The sequence below is a fragment of the Scardinius erythrophthalmus genome (assembly GCF_964197995.2).
Source record: "Scardinius erythrophthalmus genome assembly, chromosome: 20".
In the NCBI taxonomy this organism is placed as follows: domain Eukaryota; kingdom Metazoa; phylum Chordata; class Actinopteri; order Cypriniformes; family Leuciscidae; genus Scardinius; species Scardinius erythrophthalmus.
The window spans coordinates 23,190,903-23,214,601 of NC_138240.1; the positions used below are offsets into that span (position 1 = coordinate 23,190,903).

At 37.6% G+C, this 23,699-nt stretch overlaps 1 protein-coding gene across 1 annotated transcript in view; it reads left to right on the forward strand.

Annotated features, from left to right (window-relative positions):
• The window catches only part of LOC308680263 (multiple epidermal growth factor-like domains protein 9), a gene marked incomplete at its 5' end in the record, with an annotated part of 57,750 nt that overhangs the window by 25,400 nt on the left and 8,651 nt on the right, over positions 1-23,699 (forward strand). Inside the window, one exon of the mRNA XM_081348292.1 lies at positions 5,469-5,738. Coding sequence (XP_081204418.1) covers positions 5,469-5,738 — 270 coding nt within the window. The remainder of the gene's footprint in view (positions 1-5,468; positions 5,739-23,699) is intronic.

A 23,699-nucleotide genomic window follows, 5' to 3' on the forward strand; every position in this document is an offset into this window, starting at 1 on the left:
GCTCAATTGTTAATAATCAGTTCTGCTTAATATTTTTGTGGAAACAATGATATATTTTTTTTATGATTCCTTGATTATAAATTTCAAAAGAACAGCATTTATTTAAAAAAAATAATACTTTTTTTAACTTAGCTTCCCCAAACTTAGTAGTGTATCATGGTTTTCACAAAAATATTAAGCAGCACAATTGTTTTCAACATTGATAATAAGAAGAAATGTTTCTTGAGCTGCAAATCATCATATTAGAATGATTTCTGAAGGATCATGTGACCCTGAAGACTGGAGTAATGATGCTGAAAATTCAGCTTTGTCATCACAGGAATAAATTGCCTTTTAAGTCAAGTCAAGTCAAGTCAAGTCAAGTCAAGTCAAGTGTATTTGTATAGCGCTTTTCACAATACAGATTTTATCAAAGCAGCTTCACAGTATTAAATGAAAATAATACAAGGTTTGTTTCTAATGGAATTTTATTGATTAATAAAATTAAAATTAAATATCCCCAAAATATCCCCAACTGAGCAAGCCAAAGGCAACAGTGGCAAGGAACCGAAAAACTCCATCAGGTGACCTTTTAATATATATTAAAATAGAAAACAGTTATTAAATTGTAATAAAATTACTGTATTTTTTATCAAATAAATGTAGCCTTTGTGAGCATACACTGTAACAAAAATTCTAACCCTCCCAAATCAAAAATTTCAAGTGACCGATAACATCTAAATTTTTCAATTGGCCCAAGTGAAATTCTTGTTGCAATAGTCTGTTAACATTGGCTCAATGAGAAATAATACGTCACACTAATTGAAAAATTTAGATGTTATCGGTCACTTGAAATTTTTGACTTGGGGATGTAATTTTTTTTTACAGTGTAAGAGACTTCTTTCAAAAACATTAAATATCCTATTTATTCCAAACTTTGCCCAGTAGTGTGTGTAGAAAGTAAATAGGGTTAATTCCGAGATCATGTTACCTTTAAGGGTCAAGGCCTCAAGTTTGATTGGGCCCAAAATACAATATCTCCAGTCTATGGGCCCTATTTTAACGATCTGAAACGCAAGTGTCAAAGCGCAAAGCGCAAGTAACTTTGTGGGCGGGTCTTGGCGCTGTTGCTATTTTCCCGGCGGGATAAATGACTCTTGCGCCAGGCGCAAATCTAAAATGGGTTGGTCTGAAGTAGCTTCATTATTCATAGGTGTGGTTTGGGCGTAACGTGAAATAAACCAATCAGAGCGTCATCTCACATTCCCTTTAAGAGCAGGCGCGCTTGTTCTAAAGCGGATTCCTATTATAACGGCGGATTTGCCAGGCGCACGCGAGGAGCGGTTCACAGCCGAGGAGAGCAACGCTCTCGTCAGGGACGTTGGGGATGGAGAAACCCACCCAAATTAACTTCGGTTAAAAAGGCGTATGATAATTTGGGTAAATGTGTAAGCTAGATGTATGCTTTTATAATAAATTGTCTATCTATCTATCTATCTATCTATCTATCTATCTATCTATCTATCTATCTATCTATCTATCTATCTATCTATCTATCTATCTATCTATCTATCTATCTATCTATCTATCTATCTATCTATCTATCTATCTATCTATCTATCTATCGTAATAATGTATGATTTGCAAAAATGAAAACGGCTGCTTCTGTGTAGATGAGAGAATCATCAGTATAATGATGTGTTGTGCACACGCTACATTGATTATGGCCAAGCATGCGCCCTTAAAATAGCATATGAATAACATGCGCAACGCGCCACTGACTTTAAACAATTTTTTCCTGGTTAGTGGCGCAATTGTTTTCTAAACCTGCAAAATAGCATGAAGGAACGTTTATGCCGGAACACGCCTCCTTTTTCTGCGCTGAACCGCCCAGGGAGCGCAAGTTCATTCCCTAGTTTACCGACGTGCTTCTGTGGGGGGAAAAGCGCGTTTTGCGCTGGTGCAAAATAGGAATGATACATGCGTCGGTGTACAAAGTCAATTGCGCTGGGTGCAAGATAGGGCCCAAAATCTGATAGTTCATTATATAAGTTTCCTGACAGTTGTTGCAAGTAACTATTGAGCATTGAGTTGTCATTGAGCATGTGGGAGTTGTTCATTTATTGATGGATTGACACATATACATGGTTTAAATTTTGGTTACAACTGAAAAATGTTATGGTACCAATGGAGCCAATCAAAGACTTTGTTTTCATCTCAGCTACTCTTCCATTGGATGCAGTCGCACAGCAACAGCCATGGTTATGCGGCTTTGGGTTGTCACTTTACATTTACGGTCAGTGGAGCCTGAGGAGGAAAGTCAACAAGCGAGTGTGACGAAGAGAGAGAGAGAGAGAGAGAGAGAGAGAGAGAGAGGGCACTGAAAGTTCAGGACTCTTATATAAATGTACTCCATATTATTTATATATTTACAGGTCAAATATGTAAAGCATAATGTACAGCCTGCCAATCATATAACATTTATACTGATAATGATCGTTGGACTGTACATTAAGCCACATGGCTACTTAAACAAATAAAATACGTGGAATATTAAATATTCTTGAAATTATTTTAATATCTATATAGAAGAGAGAGGGAAAATGAAAGGGAGTGTAAAATGAGGGAGATGAAGCAGAACAGCAGTGATTATCAATGTGTCAACAGGCCCACATCTGCGCCTCTCGCCTTCCCCGACTGCAGACATTTCACCTCAAGTCCAAATTTTGTGGAGTGGCGTAATGGTTAACGATCTGTGCTGACGACTGCTGAAAATTTGTAGGTTCAAATTCTGCAATTGTGCTCTTGAGCAAAACGCTTAACCCCAGGTTGCTCCAAGGGAAGTGCTGCTATAATAAGTAAGTGTACTGGAAATGCCCCTGGAACCGCTAAATTACTACCTGCTCTTTTATTTTTAGGCATTTAAAAATGGAAAAAAATCTACATGAGACAATGTTTTTATGTGGGGAAAAAAGGTGTGACGTTTAGTTGCAATTAGACTTAATGACCCCATTAAGTTTTATGGACCCCTGGGGGGCACAATATGGGGGATATGGGGGTCCACGGAAAAGTTCAGAGAATAATAGTACACAAATGTAAATAAAGTCATGTAATAAATAATTTAATAATGTAAATACATTTTTAATAAAATAATACATTAATATAATATTCATAATAAATAAATAACTTAAGACAACAATATAAAATGATACAAAATAATAAAATAAGATAAAATGCTTAATTTGACATTACTATGGTTTAATTTGCTTTCTAAAAAAAGGTTGTAAAAATTAGATTAATTACAATTTGTTCTATAGTTTTATGCGGCTTCAGGTTTATACATCTAAAAGTACTCTAAGGTGAATAGAAAAAAAAATATAGACAGACAGACAGATAGACAGATAGATAGATAGATAGATAGATAGATAGATAGATAGATAGATAGATAGATAGATAGACAGACAGACAGACAGACAGACAGACAGACAGACAGACAGACAGACAGACAGACAGACAGACAGACAGACAGATAGATAGATAGATAGATAGAAATACTTTACTTTAGATTGAAATAGGAAAGAAAACTGATGCTGACAAATGACAAAAAAAAATTGGGCCAAATGTTTGTGTGTGTGTGTGCGCGCGCATTTCTATACTAGTTAGTTCCCCTGGTGATGTTAAAGGTGGTAAACCCTCATGTGTTGGCATCATGAAGATGGCACAGGCACCGCCCAGGAGTTCTCATCACAGGGATGGGAGGAGTGCCGAAACCAATTGTTCTGCCTTCTGGCCACTTCCGTCTGTCACTACCCAGCAGTGTGTCTGTCTCTCTGATTTGCTCATACCAGACTTGTGCCTGTCACAGGGAGATGTGGTTCAGGGAGGGGGTTGTCCTGGCAACAGCGGCCAGTAAGAAAACAGACCAGTGGGGTCATCTTCATGACTATTTAAAACTGCAGAGAAGCTTGCATTACTGCATGTGTGTGTGTGTGTGTGTGGAAGATTTTACATTTATTCTTAACATCATTTTATAGATATGAAACCTGGTAGCGGGCAGTTGTAGGTCAGACTGAGTGTGAGTGTCAGGCAGGTCTGAATATTAATCCAGTGCAGTCATTCACACATCATGCTAAGTGTGTTTTTCTTTCCTATATCATACATATTTCAGAGCCGACAACACCTACCCTGAAGTGACCAAAACCTGACAAAATCTCCAAAAACCTCCTTTAGGGACATCCTCATTTGCAAATCTGGTATAACAATAAAGTAATTAAAGGTTTTTACAAAATATAAAAATGCAGAAAGTTTTGTGTGATGGGTAGGTGTGTGTGTGTCATGGCAGTTTCTGGACATGGTACTGTGGTGATACCATGGTACCTTGGAGAACCATGCAAAAACCATGAATATGGTAATAATTAAATACCATAGTAAACATCTGAATACCATAGTGTTACTATCTGATACATCACTGTACTATGGTACCATCGTAGTACTTTTTGCAATGCTCACAGACAAATAAGAAAAAAAAAGAAAAAAAAAAAAAACATGTTACTTTATTCAACAATGTGTAATTAAAAAAATATATTCATGGTCTTATATATATATTATATGTATTTTATTTTTATTTTTTATTATATATATATATATATATATATATATATATATATATATATATATTATATGTATTTTATTTTTATTTTTTATTATATATATAATTATTATTATTTTTATTTTTTTTCAGGGGCTGGTTGATTAAGTTTGGGTAAGGGTTAAGAACCAAAACGTCACTGTTACAAATTTTTTTTTTCTTGTTTATGTTCAAAAAAGCACTTTTTTTTTATTAAATTGAAAGTAAATTAAAATATATTGTTAATTACTGATACATTTTTATGTTATTCTGCATGTTTTATGTTATCACTGCACTGTAGAATATGATGTCAGGCTTGAAATTTGGTGCTTTGGCGACATCGTGTTGTTGGAGTTGGAACTACAAGTGTCCCAAAAAAGTATTTTACACTCAAGTTATACTTAAAATTGTCTGAATTTCAATGCATGAATAATAAAACAATCAAATCAAGATGCTAGAGTTTTTCTTAGAACTATCTTCACATTTCTAAGAAAAACTCTAGCATCTAGAGTACACACACACACACACACTGTATTTCATCAACAATAACAAAACAATAAATTATAACTACTGTTGACAAGAATATGTAAAAAATACAGAAAGATGAACAATACACTAATAATAGTTATAGTTACTGCTGACACATTGTTGACTAAAATTTTTGTCAGAGTGAAATACATTAATGCATAAATAAATGAATTTGAAAAGACAAATAACATGACTAAATCAAAACAAACAAAAAGCTCTGGAGATATAAAGTCAGCATTAGGAAGGGAACACTAAATCTCTGTAATGCTCCATAAAATAAGCTACAAATGCCTTATTTAATCTCTTAGTCATGTGTGTTTAATCTCATTTACAGATTCCAGTGGACGACCCGTATGTGACGAATGTAAGCCTGGCTTCTCTGGCCCGACATGCGACGTGTGCGCAGACGGTTTATTTAAATCGGCAGGCGTGTGCGTGTCCTGCGACTGTAATGGGAACGCAGACCCTCGCTCCATGCCACAAATATGCCACCCTGAGACTGGCCACTGCCACCGCTGCATCAACCACACAACAGGAGCTCACTGTGAGATCTGCACACGTGGATACACGGGGGACGCCCGCTATCACAACTGCACCCTGAGAGGTACGACTAGTGTCTAAGCATTGTGGGAACACAGTTACAAACACGTCCATTCAGTACTGATGGGGTTACCGTCCTTTGCAGTTTTTTTGAATTGCTAAAACACCAAATTCATTCTCTGAACCAAATTCTCAATAGCTTAAACCATTTTGTCGAATAAATCACAATTTTCTGCAAAACCTTAAACAAGTTCAGGCAGTTAGACACTGTTTGCAAATCTCATGCACATTTTTTTTTGTGTGTGTGCAAAACTCTCAACATTTTCACTCATTAGCCTAAAACATATTTCGCACTGTGACACATTTGTGTCACAAAACACTAAACACAAGAGGCAAAAGTAAAACTCAACTACAACAGTTGTTTTTCCCTCTGCCCCCACAGACGACATTGCCTGTGATGTGAACAGAGTCCTCCGGCCAGACCCAACATGAAGACTTGATACTAAGCCAGAATCATTCTCTCTCACTGATATTGGTTTTACAGTTGCACAACTCTTCTGAGTGTAATGTAACATGCTTTTCATTAAGTGTTTTTTTTTTATTTTCTTTTTTTTAGTTTTTCACAATTGCTAAGACACATTTCTTGAAACCTTCACCCATTTTCTCACAACATTAAACACAAATCCAAATTTTCAAACTAAACTCACAAAACCATTGACTTTTCTGGCAAATATTGAAGTGATTATTGAATAGTGGGCCTATTGAATGTCTGTATATTCAGCACTTGCATACTGTAAAAATACTGCAGTCCAACTGCAAAAGCCAAAAGGGTCAAATAAAACTCTAAATGAAAAGCATGTTACGGTTCACTCAAATTATACTCTAAGTTATGCAACTGCAAAATCAATAGTCAAAAGGTCAATGAGAGATTTGTTCTGCTTCAGCATCATGTCTTCATGCTGGCTCTGGCCTGAGGACTTCAGGCCAGAGCCACATCACAGGCAATGTTGTCTCTTGCACAATGAACTGAAGGGGAAAACCCCTCTGGTCTGACACATCCAGCCTTGACAGCACTGTCCAGCTCCTCAACACGTACTCTTCCTCCTCTCCCTCTCGGATCGTTTCCATCTATTGTTGGTCTCATCATTCACTGCACATGTGTCACGTGTGCACTCTGAGCTGGCTCCTATTTCATACAGTTGGTTTGGTCACATCATTAGAAATAAGTGTGAAGAATTTTAAATTGTTGTGTGTAAACGACGACAACTTGTAGTTGTGTTTTACTTTTGCCTCTTGTGTTTAGTGTTTTGTGACACAAATGTATCACAGTGAAAAATGCGTTTAGAGTTTTGCACACAAAAAAATGTGCATGAGATTTGAAAACAGTGTCTTACTGCCTGAACTTGTTTAAGGTTTTGCAGAAATGGTGATTTATTCTACAAATTGGTTTAGGCTGTTAGGGGTTAACAGTTTAGGACCCAAGGACCAGATGTTTGAAAGAAGATCTGGAGTCAGAATTATAAAAAATTGAAGAAAGGTTTTACTGAAGATAGTTTGCAGTTTCATCAGCAGAAGTCGAGTTGATGATGATGACATCAAGTTTGAAGCGAAATAGACGTGTGTTCAGAGCTACTATGACTCTACTATGACTCTACTATGACTCTACTACCCACTGTTGCGTGAGCAGTGTATTGCATTTCATGCATCGCCCGTGACGCTTGCGTCCACTGTGTCATTTTGGAATTAATCACAGCGTGTTTCATGATAAAAAAACGCGACTTGGTTTACAGTCCGGAAAATACGGTATAGGTTATTATTTCACGGACCCCCTGGCACTTGACAACAGCTGGTCTACACCAGTCTATAATCTACGCAGATAAAAAAAAAACCTGTCCAGGCTCTTTCCCGGTACGGGTTGTGTCGAGCCATTAGTCTGGTTGTTTGATGAAAAAAAGCTGAAATGCAGTAGTTGCAACTTGCAATTAACGTGTTAAGAATATGTACAACTGCAGCAGCGGAGGACTCTCATTCTGCTGTGCGGAACTGAGGAAAAACTGATAACGGAGCAGTTTGATCTTTAGCTGACAAATCAGAGGAAAGGAGCATTTCATTCCCTCCCATGTGCAGAAATTGAGTATTCAAGCTGTTTATAATTATTATTATTTTTTATTAAAAAACGAAAAAGGAATTGTTTTCTCGTTTTTCTACTTTCATTATTAAATCAAAAAATGAATGAACATGAGGGTACACGGACCCTTTTGATTCTGTGTTCTCCATTTTTGATGTAGTGTCTAATGAATGATCTGTAGAGTTTATAAAATTGACTCATGTGTGTATGATCTGAAAGCACTGTTTGATTTTGAGCACAGATTAAATGATTTTGGGGCAATTGTTTGATTGAGTCAGAGGTTCTCTGAATGCAGTTTGAAGATTTGGTTTTGTGTTTAAGGTTTTGAGAAAGTGGGTGATGGTTTCGAGAAATTTGTTTTAGCAATCGGAAAAACTGTAAAAAAGAACAAGTACCGATTATTGTTCACACAAACTCATTTGATTTGCCAATTCAAGTGATTCATTCTTAATCAAAAGTGGTAGCTTGCAAATATTGGCAGACTAGTAAAAAACATGCACCCAGATTCCATGAAATTCCCGGTCAGCCAGCCAAACAGAATGAAGGATTGTAGCAGGTGCTTTGCAGCTTTATGAGCATTCAGGGTTCCCACGCATCCTGGAAAACACTTGGTAAATTAGAGAAAATGTAAAATTACTTGGTAAATCTTGTTGTTGTCCTGGAAAATGATTTAAAAAAGGTTCTTGTGTTTTTCTTTAGTCAAGAACAAAGAGTGTATGGCCCAAAACATTTAATGTACATAGCAGAAAGTGCTATGTTTAGGGATGCTGAGTTTTGATGCGTGTATAGATGCAAAGTCCTGGGGTTAGGGTCAGCTTCACTTGTTTTATAGTCGCAAGAAATAAAGTTCTAGTCAAAAATCCGTAAACCAGCGTGAGTTTAATCACCACAAAATACAAAATTACACAAAAATCTTGTTAGTTCCTATATCCTATGATGTTACACTTGTTAAACCGTTATCTTGTGTTACCGTAAACAAGTTTTATCCATAAATTACAAATAAGACGGTAAGTAATAGTTTCTCCCTTATTTCCTTTGCCCAAACCTGTTCAAGTTCAATCTTTCGTCACAAGTGGGCACAACCAATAAAGAAACGGAACAGAAATTATACATCAGAAAACATCTATGCAATACTGAAATATATATAAATACAGGAAATATCACAATTGCCTCTCAAAGTTACAAAAGTTGATAATTACTTGCAAAATCGACACCATAAGCAAACAATAATAATATACAAATTATTGACATATTAAAATGGGCTCTTACAGCGTGAGAGAAATATTTTGAATGATGAGATTTAGTTTTGCGTTGACTCTTGCAGCAGTTAGCTAATGTTATTAACTGCTCAAATGTTTGCAGAGAATGTCAACTGGCAAGCAGCTACCCAACCTTGTTAACATTTAATTCAGTCTAACAAATCATTTTGATACGGTTTTAGCCCCGTATTGGCGTGGCAACCTACAACAGTCACACAGCCTGTTTTATTTAGTTCTGATTGTTGTCAAAAATGCTGATACTTTAGTACAAAGCATAGGTGCCGAACAAATCAAAAAATAAATTGAGATTCAGTGGATCTCACTTCAGGTCCTGGCTGGTCATAACACACACAATTATACCATTATATGCAGCATTACGAAGTGTTATGAAGTGTGGGCACTGGGCACCCACCAGCAGAAGCATAAATCGGCACCTACAGTACTAAGTTTATACTATAATTTAACAATATCAAACTTTCTGCAGTACTGGTAGTACCAAGTACCAGGGTGATCTGGTACTGATAGGCGGCTGCGTTCAAACACTCCCATCCGTATTTGTGTGAGTGCCAATGGCCGATCAGATGTGTTTAGGTTAGTCTGAATCCGTATACGTAAACAATGTAAATAAGATATTCTTTGTGCAGCTTCATTAATTATAACAGGAGTTTTATATAGCACAGTGTCCAAACTACACGCGATGCGACACGCGATAAAAGTTTTTTTCCTTGTTAATCAGAGTTTTTGTCCTAAGCAGCCGCGATTCTATTTTAGAAACGGTTTCTATTTTTCCGCGACGTCGCGGCTTGAACAACAAACACAAAGTGTGGCAATGATAATCTCAGGTACTGTTTATGTGCTTTATTTAATGTTAAAAGCATGGAAAGTGACTTTGAAAATCATTTAGTGCTCCCAACTTTGTAGCTGTAAAAGCAACAATGGATAATTCACCTCAGATCTTGAAATTAAACAAACGTTCACATGTAAACAAACAAGTGAATTCTTTGACAAAGATCGTTTTAGTAACTCAGTAGCCTATTTTAATAATGTTTAAATGGTGTAATATTTGTGTATTTGATTATGTAGCCTATCCATTTTCTTGCGAGTGCCGTCAAGGGCCCTGTCCCAAATGGCGCACTTCATACGGACTTTCGGTCTCGTGGACTTAAATTGCGTGTGCTCGCCGAGTCTACGAGTCTGTAGGCCGTCCCATTCAGCATTTTAACGCTCTGAAGTGTGCTCAGCAGCGCCCCCTTTGTACCCTTGAAGTGGTCTTCCGCTATTTCGCTCATGGACAATTGTTGACATGGCAGAGATCAGCCAATTGACTGATGATGATCTTCTTTCCCATGATACCGACTCCTTGCAAGGCACTAGTCTTAATGTAATTGGCTAAAAATTGAGTAGTCAATATAACAAGTATGGCGAAATGGGGCAAACCTGATGTATTCCCCGCTGCAATTTGAATCTTGGAGAGGTACTGTGTTTAAGCTTAATGGAAGAATTTCCATTGACATACCTGTATAGGGCCCTATCTTGCACCCAGCGCAATTGACTTTGTACACCGACGCATGTATCATTCCTATTTTTCACCCGCACAAAGCGCGCTTTTCCCTCCACAGAAGCACGTCGCTAAACTAAGGAATGAACTTGCGCTCCCTGGGCGGTTCAGCGCAAAGAGGAGGCGTATTCCGGCGCAAACTTTCCTTCATGCTATTTTGCAGGTTTAGAAAACAATTGCGCCACTAACCAGGAAAAAATTGTTTAAAGTCAGTGGCGCGTTGCGCATGTTATTCATATGCTATTTTAAATGCTTGGCCATAATCAATGTAGCGTGTGCACAACGCGCACTTTGATTCTCTTATCTACACAGAAGCAGCAGTTATCACTTTTGCAAATCATACATTATTACGATAGACCCATTTTAGATTTGCGCTGGGCGCAAGTGTCATTTATCCCGCCGGGAAAATAGCAACAGCGCCCAAGACCCGCCCACAAAGTTACTTGCGCTTTGCGCTTGACACTTGCGTTTCAGATCGTTAAAAAAGGGCCCATAAAGTTTTAACTGCTCTAATGAACATGTTCCCAAAACCATTTTTTTCTAAAGTTTTGAATATAAAACCATGTTCAATAGAATCGAAGGCTTTATAAAAGTCCAGAAAAAGCATATAACTATCATCCCTCCCTAACTCTGAATAGTCTAACAGGTCAAATGTGTCTGTTTTTTAGAAAGCCTGATTGCGTTTCATCTATATTACAGTTTTTCTCGATTGTTTACACACATTTTCTGAAAGCATGCCTCATATTCTCAGAACTCTACACACAAATCCAAAAACACACACACAATGGGCAAAACCCCTCAATTCTCCTGCAAAATGAAACTTTACATTCAAAACAATGTTATTTCTTCTCAAAATGGTATTTTGTTTTCAAATGACACACACAAACCATCATATGAATAGACATTTATAAGAGCCAGTTGAACACTGATGTGCTCAACGTAAAACACTATGATGAATGCAAAACACTTCTTCTCATTCATCATAATGACTTAGGCCTTTTTTGGTTCAGTGTTACACTTTCTACAGACAGTACATACATAAATGTGTTGTAAAATATCTGAGAATATTGTTTTTATACTCAGAACACACAAATACACGGTAACGAATATATTTTATTTTTCCCACAAAAACAATGTACACAGTGTACATCCCAAACCAACACAAAGTTGTACATGCAGTGGTCTACATACAAAACAACAGAAGAATTGACTGTATACAGTTACAGTAATAAAAAAAAATCCAATGTTGTCATCCATTGCTCCATTGAAGAGCTCACCTGTTGCCCTTTCATGCTAAAGCTCTGATTGCTAATTGTAAAACTGTGTGACGGGTGTTTGCCCATGTGATGAGTCAGTGTGCATATCTGAATGGCAGTGTGTTCCTTGTGAAAACAAGAGATTTTCTGCATGAAAATTGTGCCAAAAGCAGAGAATTGTGTGTAGTGTTTTGAAAAAAGTGTGTTTTAGAACTGTAATTTGAGTGTAAAGCAGGAATTGTGCTTGTAGTTTAGCAGAATTGGTTCAGGGGGTTGGTGAATGAGTTACATGTTGTGGTCATTGTGTCTCAAGTACCAGAAAATGTGTGTAAACAATCGAGAAAAACTGTAACGTTTTGCAAAAATTGTAGCAATGATTTTATAATCACAATTTAAAAGACTAATCGGACGCCAATTATCAATTAATAATACATCTTTTTTAGGCTTGGGGATAAGAGTTATTAAACTTTGTGTTAAGGTAGAGCGAAGAGATCCCACACTAATACTTTCATAAATTACTTCTAATAAAAAAGGGGCCAAATCTTTTGCAAATCTTTGATAAAATCCTGAATTGAGGCCATCTACACCTGGCAATTTATTAACCTTTAAGTTTTTGATAGATTCGAGAACCACAACTAATGTGATGGGGCGATCACAAAAATCTTTGTCAGGAGCACTAATACAGTGCTGTCATGACAAAAACGGCTGCTATAAAGATTCTTATAGAAATCTGAACAATATTTGGCCATTTCTTTTGGGTTTTCAGAGAGAGAGTTTTTGAGCTGATGAATTTTGAGCTGATGAATGTTGTTTTTAGTCAGAGACTTTTCCAATCTAAAAAAGTAAGCTGCATTTTGTTCTCCTTCTTCAAGCCAGCGTCTTCTGGACCTGACAAAAGCACCTTCAGCTTTAAATTTATAAAGTTCGTCCAATTTGTGCTGATACTCACAGAGAGTATTATTTTCATCCACAGATAAGCTATCACGACATCTAGATGACAAGTAGCCTATGTAATGGTGGAAATGATGTCCTCTTCTTGGGCTCTTTTTAGTTTAGTGGTATTACAACAATACTTTCTGAAAAATTTGCCCAATTCAAATTTAAGCAACTCCCAATGTTTACCATAAACCCATTCTGCTTTGGCTTTAGTCCAAAAGGAATGAATACATTTCTTTACCTCTAATATAACTGTCTCATGTTTCAGTACAGAACTATTAAGTTTCCAATATGAGTTATAAAATGTAGCAGAAGTCACTGGAAGTAGATCAATGCTGATTTGTATTGCTTTATGATCAGTTAAAGGGATAGTTCACTTTGAAATTAAATTTTGGTATGTTTTAGCTTACCTCAAGGGCATCCAAGATGTAGGTGTCTTTTTTTCCGCAGTAGTTTCAATTTTGATAGTTTTAGGTCAAACCGTTCTTGTCTGTCAGTCATTTAATGCACGTCTGTGGTCACTGTCTCAAAGAGCATGCTCAAAGAGTCGAAATTAAAACAATTCCCCATCGTCCAAATTAAACAATTCCCCATCGTAAGTACACATTGATGGCCTAAGACACAAAACGTGCGGTTTTTGTGAGAAAACAAACAGTATTTATATCGTTTTTACCTCTTGTAACAGCCACGTCCAAGTGATCTGAGGGCGCGTGCGCATCCTGCTGTGTGATGTGTGCGCAGACTGGTGCATAGACATATACACTAGATGTCGCCTTGGCTACAGCATTTGTTAAGAACTAAAAAGAACTAGAATCTAGTGTATATATCTATGCACCAGTCTGCATGCAGATCACTTGGACGTGGCTGTGTTACAAGAGGTAAAAACAATATAAATACTGCTCGTTTTCTTACACAAAGACACATTTTCGTGTCTTAGGCCATCAATGTGTACTTACGATGGGGAATTGTTTAATTTGGACGATGGAGAATTGTTTAAATTTCGACTCTGTGCATGCTCTTTGAGACAGTGACCATAGACCTGCATTAAATGACTGACAGACAAGAATGGTTTGACCTAAAAATATCAAAATTGAAACTACTGCGGAAAAAAAAGACACCTACATCTTGGATGCCCTTGAGGTAAGCTAAAACATACCAAAATTTAATTTCAAAGTGAACTATCCCTTTAAAGGGGTAGATAAAATATCAGTACTGAAATTGTCTTTAAGCACGTGGGAAACTAACCATAATCTATTCTCGATTGCGTAGACCTTGAATTATTACACCAGGTAAAAGTTGTGTTATGAGGATGTTTAAATCTCCAAGCGTCAATCAGATCGAATCTTTGCATTAACATTTTAGCTTTACATTTGTATTAGAACAAGATCCTAGAGGCCATCTATCAATCACATTATCTAATGCGATATTAAAGTCACCACCCAAGAGTATATGTGCATTAGGGAATTTGGCTAACCAATAAACAATTCTCTCTTCTATCCTGTTTAAAAGAACATAATTTTCTGCCTCTGAATTGTACCCATAAATGTTTACGACAATGAAATTAAAGTTTGAATTTGAACAGCATGACACACATAATGTCCATTAGTATCGAAGTCTGTATAGGGAAGTTTGCCAGCGAATAAGTTCTTAATTGTATAGACACCCGCACAGCATCGACAAGCGTGAGAACAAAAAAATTAATTTCCCCATTGGGATTTCCAAAAAGGTAAATCCTCAGAGATGCTGTCAGTTTCTTGAAGAAAACAAAAATCAGTTTTAATGTTGTTTTGCAAATAAAGAAAATGGCTTTCTGTTTTAAATTGTTCTTGAGTCCCCTGGCATTAAGTGATATTAAAGATAAAGACATCAAAATAAGAAATTAGAATAAAATAACAAAAGTGAAATTCGCTTGAATATTTTTTTCAGAACAGAGGCTCAGAGACAACTACTAAATGTGATGAGAACAAAAAGCACCATATCAACTGTAGTTTTGTAGGCATAACTGACAAAATATGTACATTAGCTATCAACTCTTGATATAATGAAAATATCTTCTTGGTCATAAATGACCTTTTGCAAAAAAAAGTACCATTATTAAATTGACTTTGAGGTAAGAGAAAAAACAAGTGGCGATGAAAACGAAAAGCTTGTTTTTTTGTGTGTTTTTTGTTTTGTTGTTGTTTTTTACCAAGCATGTAAACAGAACACCTTATCTCAAAGTTGAGAGAGTTCAGCCTGGCGGAAAGATCTCTTTTTTCTCCACGAAGGCCCGACCAGCTACAAAGTAGTAGCCTGGAAATCCAGACCTAAATCTAAAAGATTAATGGTCTGGCGTCGACTAATGCAAATCGGCCAGCTCGAGGGGCGGCACCAAGCGTGCATTTGAAAATCTCACTGCACGCAATTGGATAACACTACGACCAATCACAACAACTTATCGCTTAGCTACCAGCGGAGCTAACTGGTAGATTAGAGACTTACCGTATTCGGTCGGCAAAACAGCAAAAACACCCTTCTTGCAAAGTAACGATTCAAGCGCCGTCTTCTGTTCCTCTTTTAGAGAAAAAGTCAAAATCTTTCATTGTAGCGGCCAAAGCCGTTTCAAACAACTGGTGTTCATCCATAGCCATCTTGCAATGTTTACTAATGACTTTGACGTCGCAGCGCTGTCGTCATCTCGCCTTTGGCCCGCCTACAGTATATCAGATAACCCGATGTGATTGGTGCAGCTCAGATAGAGGGGCATATTTAATGATCATCATTACTCGACACAAGAGTAACTCGCTGAGCAAATTCAACTTGCGCTCTTGCGAGAACTCTGGATTACCCTGCTTTCCGTGCGTCGTCAACTAATGGCCACAACTTCATTCTACTATCTCTGTCGGCCTTGCAAAGATCCTCTCTGAAACACAGACCGTTTTCCCGTAGATAAGCAGAGTTTTTGGCTGCCGCCCATACTGCTGCTCTGTGTATATACACGAAGAGAACTGGATGATTACACTGCGGGCAGGATAAATTTTCTTCACACCAACACGATGCACAGTGTCGATCACATCTGGAAGACGGTCAGCGTGTTCTGGCAATAATTTCGGACAAATTCCAACCACTTCTCTCCTTACACTTTTCTCATCAATATTTTCTGACACGCCGTGTAATTTCAGGGAAGGGAAATCTACTTCTGACATCACCGAAAATTCCATTTTCTCACCAGGACCATAGTAATCGTGACAGCTGTCGACAAGGACGTTGTAGGCAGAAGCAGAGCTGGCTGACGACGCCTCCATGTCAACAACCATTTCTTTCTTCTTCGTCGCAGAATTCTTCCTTTTCTTATCAGTTGACATTTTTCTCAAACGTGAACAAACTGCAATGCCCGAGTAGCACTTAAAGGGATAGTTCACCCAAAAATTACAATTCTGTCATCATAGACTCACCCTCAAGTTGTTTCAAACCTGTATGAATTTCTTTTTTCTGCTGAACACAAAAGAAGATATTTAGAAAAATGTCTGTAACCAAACAGTTGATGTGTCCATTTACTTCCATAGTATTTTTTTTTCCTACTATGGAAGTAAATGGACACGTCAACTGTTTGGTTACAGACATTTTTCTAAATATCTTCTTTTGTGTTCAGCAGAAAAAAGAAATTCATACAGGTTTGAAACAACTTGAGGGTGAGTCTATGATGACATAATTTTCATTTTTGGGTGAACTATCCCTTTAACATCCAAATAAGGCGCAGACTAAAATCAAGTCCGTTTTATTGCTTAAAATCAACTTTGTTGATGGGCGCTGTCTCAACACCTGTGCTCACGGCGCCATCTTGCGCACCCCCCAGTCGCAAGTACTTTTTTAATTTTTTTATTGAACAGATATAACTGCAAATACATAGTTAAAACTCAAAACAGAATTAACCGACAATAATATAATTATAAACAGTAGACAAAAAGCCAGTGAAAGCCAGTTAAATAAAAAGCAAGTAAAATAAACAGACAAAAAATAAAAATAAATAATAATAAATTGAGCCAGAGGTAACATATAATTTAAAATAAATTCAAGAGAGAGAGAGAAACGCATTGAGGGCCCTATTTTAACGATCTGAAACGCAAGTGTCAAAGCGCAAAGCGCAAGTAACTTTGTGGGCGGGTCTTGGCGCTGTTGCTATTTTCCCGGCGGGATAAATTACTCTTGCGCCAGGCGCAAATCTAAAATGGGTTGGTCTGAAGTAGCTTCATTATTCATAGGTGTGGTTTGGGCGTAACGTGAAATAAACCAATCAGAGCGTCATCTCACATTCCCTTTAAGAGCAGACGCGCTTGTTCTAAAGCGGATTCCTATTGTAACGGCAGATTTGCCAGGCGCGCGCCAGGAGCGGTTCACAGCCAAGGAGAGCAACGCTCTCGTCAGGGACGTTGGGGATGGAGAAACCCACCCAAATTAACTTCGGTTAAAAAGGCGTATGATAATTTGGGTAAATGTGTAAGCTAGATGTATGCTTTTATCTATCTATCTATCTATCTATCTATCTATCTATCTATCTATCTATCTATCTATCTATCTATCTATCTATCTATCTATCTATCTATCTATCTATCTATCTATCTATCTATCTATCTATCTATCTATCTATCGTAATAATGTAGGCTATGATTTGCAAAAATGAAAACTGCTGCTTCTGTGTAGATGAGAGAATCAAAGTGCATTCGCGTTGTGCACACGCTACATTGATTATGGCCAAGCATGCGCCCTTAAAATAGCATATTAATAACATGCGCAACGCGCCACTGACTTTAAACCATTTTTTCCTGGTTAGTAGCGCAATTGTTTTCTAAACCTGCAAAATAGCATGAAGGAACGTTTGCGCTGGAACACGCCTCCTCTTTGCGCTGAACCGCCCCGGGGAGCGCAAGTGTATTTCTTAGTTAACCGACGTGCTTCTGTGGAGGGAAAAGCGCGCTTTGCGCGGGTGCAAAATAGGAATGATACATGCGTCGGTGTACAAAGTCAATTGCGCTGGGTGCAAGATAGGGCCCTGAGTCCCTTTTTGTTTTCATTTAAAAAAAGCATAAATATTATACTTTGTGCAAAATGTAACAGTCTTTAAAGCTTTGGCATTGTTGGAAGAAGAGATAGTACCCAAATAACAATTCAGGTCTTTGCAAAAAAATAACAAAAAGAGGTTTGGCAGACAAAAATTTACACTTGTGTACAAAAAACTTGGCTAGAAAAATAAACAGATTTATAAGAAAGTACTTGTCTTTTAGATTCTTGTCAGAGTTCTAAAATCCAAATAAGACATCCTTAAACACCAAAGAAAAATTTACTAATAAAGAAGCACATACAAACAGACAAAAATTCTTCCAAAAAGTAGCTACATGAACACAATCCCAAAAAAGGTGAGGTACAGACTCGTTTTCCACTCTACAGAAGGAGCAAAGGGGATCCAACTCAGGAAACATTTTTTTGATATAAAGATTGACTGGGTAAAATCGATGTAACAACTTGAATGCTATTCCTAAGAGAGGGACTAGATAAAAAACAGATCTTCCCTATTGCTGTCTCGCAAGGATGTATCCAAGAGGTAGAGGAGAGTGAAGAATCAGCTGAGTTTTTTAAAAGCGCAATAGTGGCAAAGTCTCGTGGGGTGACAGGAATACAATATTTAGTTAAGAATTCAGAATGAGAAAACAAATGACCATTTGAATTTATAAGTAGAGAAACCAAAAGAATATTATTATTAAACTAATCTGAAAAGAAAAGTGTTTTATTTTTATATTGGATATCATGGTTATTCCAAATAAAATACCTGTGGGACTAAAATTATCTTTGTAAATCAAGTGCCAGTCCAAAAGCACCTTCTTATGGAAATTTGACAATTTGATGGGCAATTTAGAGATATTATAATTACATACTAACAGAAAGCGGAGACCACCAACTTTAGAAAAACAAACTTTTTTTATGTAATGTCTCTTGTGTTTCCATAAAAATTCAAAAAGCATTCTATCAGCCTCTACAAAAATTGTCTTGTCCACATGCAGAGAAAGAGCAGGGTAGGTCAATCTAGAAACACCCTCCGCTTTGGGCGAGGCGAGCCTTTCCTCGTAAAGACAAGTCTCTTTGGAGCCAGGAATAAAAAAAAATCTTAGCTTTAGTAATTACTGGATTCAAGTTTAAATTCCTTCTCGCATTGACGTAACTGTAACGCCCAAATAATTCACTTGAGACTTAACAGGAATATTGTGCAGGAATGGAGCAGAACAAGACTTTAAGGGAAGAAGTTCACATTTATCTAAATTTATCTGAGAACACTTTGATAAGATCAAGAGCAATAGGGATCTGCAAGTTGTTTTTTAAAAAGAGTGTGGTATCATCAGCTAACTGAGTTATAATAATGTGTTTATCTGCTATATTAACCCCTTGTAATTGACTATTCAACAGGGAAGTAGTAAGGAGTTGAGCGGCCATCGAGAACGAATAAGGCGATACCGGGCAACCCTGGCGAACCCCTCTAAATACAATAAACCTTGGAGAAGTGCCAGATTTCAGATTAATTGAGCAGTTTCCATTTTTGTGTAATGTTCTGACAGTTTTGCAAAAGAAATCACCAAAACCAAATTTATACAGGGACTGCAAAATAAATTAATGTTTAAGGGAATCAAAGGCTTTATAAAAATAAAAAAAAAAATACTAAAACTTTCATCTCTAATCAGTTCCTCGTAGTCCAACAGATCTAAAACAAGGTGTATATTGTTAGCTGTATGCCTCTTTGGGATGAAACCTGACTGAGTCTTGTTTATTACTGTATCGTACCCAGAACCCGTTTAAGTCTTTTGGCGAGTACCAAAGCTAATATCTTATAATCACAATTTAACAAGCAGATTGGACGCCATTTATCAATCAAAAGAATGTCTTTCTTAGGTTTAGGTATTAAAGTAAGTAATCCCTGTGATAAAGTAGGTGGAAGTGTCTCAGACGCAATACTCTCCAAATAAGTTTCAAGCAGGAAAGGTGCTAAATCTAAAGCAAAACTTTGTACAATTCGACTGTCAGCCCATCTGTGCCCGGAGACTTATTGTTCTTAAGAGCTTCAATAGACTCAATTATTTCATCAATAGATAAATCACGATCGCAGGTACTCTTATCTTCATTAGATAATGTCCTAACATCTTTCAAAGACTGGAAGCTGAGTCTTTGCCATATTTAGAGCTGTAAAGATTTGAGTAGAAGTTTGCACAAAATGTGCCAATTTCCTTCGGGTCAGAAATAACCTTACCATTTAAATTTAAAGAATTAATAGTTCAATTTCTAAAATTATTCTTTTCCATTCTGAAGAAATATGCAGTACTTTGTTCTCCTCGTTCTAGCCACCTTCTTCTAGAGCGAATAAAAGCACCGTCCGCCTTATTCTTATACACTGAGTCTAACTGAGTTTGCAGATCAATAAATTCTGCCAATTCAGCTTCTGACAAACCATCCTGCATTTTCCCAGAGAGAGTCATTATTTTGGAAATGACAGTCTCTTCTTCAAGTCTTTTATGTTTAGCTAGAAGGCTGCCAAAATTCTTAGCACACTTGCTAATTTCATGTTTAAGAACATGAAATTATGCTTAAGCAAAGAAGAGTTAAACTTCCAGTAAGAGGCTCTAGGTCTTGAAGAAGAGATAACTGAAGTTAGAGGGGATTGGATAAGAGTTGCTTTATGATCAGTCATGGGTGAAGGGAGAATGCTGAAAACAGAAACGTTGAAATCCCTAACAGATTGTGAAACAAGCCAGTAGTCTATCTATTCGGGACTGTCTAGAACAATTTTTGTTACTCCAAGTATAGGATTTAGTGTTCAGAAATGTTTCCCTCCAAATATCAATAATATCAAATTTATCCATTAATATCTTTAATTTAGGATTAGCAGAGGCACACTGTTTAGGTGGCAGTCTATCGAGATGATTAACAGGTACAATATTAAAGTCCCCACCAATGAAAACTAAGGCCTTTGGGTATGCATTAAGCCACAGCAGAATTTTCCCTTCTATCGCATCAATCAATAGATCATTCTCATGAGAACTATTATACCCATAGATATGAATTAGTATTACAACAGTATTGTTTAAACAAATGACCATAAGCAGAAAATGTCCATTCGGGTCGCTAAAGTAGTGCAAAACGTCCCCAGCAAAAAGGTTTTTCAAAGTCAGAACTCCAGCTGAACACTCCGAACCGTGAGCCATCCAAACATCATTGTTCCACTGATTTTTCCAAAAAGTAGTATCGCTGGCAACTCAATGGGACTCTTGATAAAAACAAAAATCTGTCTTGAACGATTTGGCATACAGAAACAAAGCCTTCCGTTTAGTAATGTCTCTTAGCCCCCTGGCATTGAGAGAAATAATAGAAATAGACATACAAAAAGAACTCTTTTAACAACGAACAGCAGATAACTGAGCTTATTGAGGTTGACAACGCATAAGCAGCTGACGACAAGGTCAAGTCAAGTGCGCTTACAGCCATCAATAGTCCTGCTCCATAACGAAAAGGTAGAGCTCAAAAAGGCTCACTTGGAATGAGATGAACAGTTTGAACAGGCTTACATAGGGTTAATTTCAGAGCCCTCGATGAATGCACTGTGTCCGACAAAATGCACCCTTTTGCCCTCCTTGCGGGCTTTTTCAACAGCCGGCCACAGCCACTTCCTCCTTTCTCGGTCAAAAACAGTGAGATCCTCAGTAAAACGAAGACCACTCGCCTGTTTCGCCGCTCTCCACACACCATCTCTCCTCACATGTGAGGAAAACTGATTAATAATCGTGCGCCCTTGAGGTATTCGGAAGCCTCTTCCCAATGCGGTGGACAGAGTCGATCTTATCTGGAACAGTTTTGCTCTCCTCTGGAAAGATGGCCGCACAAATACGGATAGATTCGGTTCTGGCATGTTCCTTTTCCTTTTCAGGTACTCCATGCAAACGCAGGTTCCAGCGGCAAGGGTACCTCTCCAAGTCTGCAATTCTTATTTCGCAGAGCTCCATCTTCTTTTCTTCAGTATTTAGTCTAGCTTCGACGTGGCCGACTTTCCCTTTAATATCATTCAACTCGGCACATACAAAGTCCACCGTCTTTTTTAGCCCTTCAATTTTAAGAGCGTTGTCACCCACTATTTTCTCCAGGGCATCCGAGCGATTATTTATCAGCTGTGAGAGAGTGGAAATCACGGCGTCATCTTCTGCTTTGCCTTTCTTTGAAGGGGGCTTACCTGGGCTCTCCGGAAGCAGAGTAGATAAGAGGATCTCACCGGGAGATGTGGAAGCCAGTGGCGGCTGGTGAAAAATATCTTAGGTGGGGCTGTGTCATATTCAAACCATGGGAGTAGGCTATTAGGCCTACTTTCTGCCCTTGGTATGTGTATTGTGTTTGATGTTTATTTTGTTCTATTCCTTAACCCACTCCCAGTGGTTCTCAAACTTTTTAGAGTTGTACCCCAAGAGGCTTAATGTCCTTCTGCGTACCCACACTCGTCACACCAAGGGACAATATTTGCCCCCTTAAATCGATTTTTTCAAGTGCATTTTTACCTTTACACATACCTTTATAAAATAAATAATGCTTTAAAAAAAAGTTAAATAGATAAATATGCAATGATGGTAAAAACGAAGTGATGCTTTTAAATATTAAATTAAAACCGCCAGTAGGTGGTGAGTCATCGAGTCATTCAGAAATGAAGCAAGTGGTAGTATTTATGAATTAATCATTGAATCATTGACTCTAATGATTCGTTCAAAGTCGCAGATTCGTTCTCAAACACTGCTATGTGCTGCAGTTCTGCTGTGGCTCTGGAGCTATTATTTTATTGTAAAAATAATGACAACTTTGTTGAAAATGAACATCACTTAATATTAATATTTCGTTTGTTGAACTGTTGTATAAAATCAATGTGACATTTGCAATCGCCAACGCACATGGTCGAGAATGGCAGTATAGCGCGATTTGCCGAGGCAGTAATCTGCACGAGACCTGTCATATAGCAGCCCACTACACGCTGCTTAAATGCAGACAGTTTTGACCGCAAAAGATGAGGTAATTTGATCGGATGTCATGTATTTACAGCATTTAACCTGAGAGAAATGCATGCTCAGTTTAAATCGTATTTTAAGATGAGGTAGTATTAAAGGAACGGCAAAATTCAGCATTTTGTTCCCGCAGCACCTTCTGTCACCTCACGGTTTGAGAACCACCACAAACCCAGTTTGAGAACCACTGCCTTTACATATCTTTGTAAAGCGAATAATAATAATATTACAAATAATTATTAGTATTAACACAAACTGCACGATACCAGTGCTCTGTCAAAAAGTCAGTAATTATTTAATGCCATATTACAAGGCTGAGGCATTCTTACACAAAAAAAAAAAACAAATTGCTCAAACTTTCCATTTGCATTTGAAATTTAATTAAAACAGTAGTTACTTTCTCAGACAGGTCCCTCGCTCCGGTAACTGTCCATGCTGGATCTATCGCTGTTGTTTTAAAAAGTAATCACGGAAAGCAAAACAAGGCATTAGCATGACGCATCCAGCTAGCCAGCCCGATAGACAGCTGTCTGATAGAGATGGGCGTGCCTCGGCTCGGGCTCGCGCAGCTTTGGGCGCTAAACAGAAGCGCCCATAGCTGACTAAATTTGAGCTCGCTGATTGGCTACAGTTTATGTCAAACATGTCAAACTTAAATCAGCAATTGGCTAAACTGATCCACAGACCCGCCTCTCTGGGGCGCCTCTCTCCAGCGCCCCAGAGCTGATCGACGTGCACGCAGGTGGAGGAGACGTGTTGAAAAAGCAGATATTTTGAATTTCTATCATATTTTTCACATATACTGGGTGTATTTAATATCTCAAACACACAAA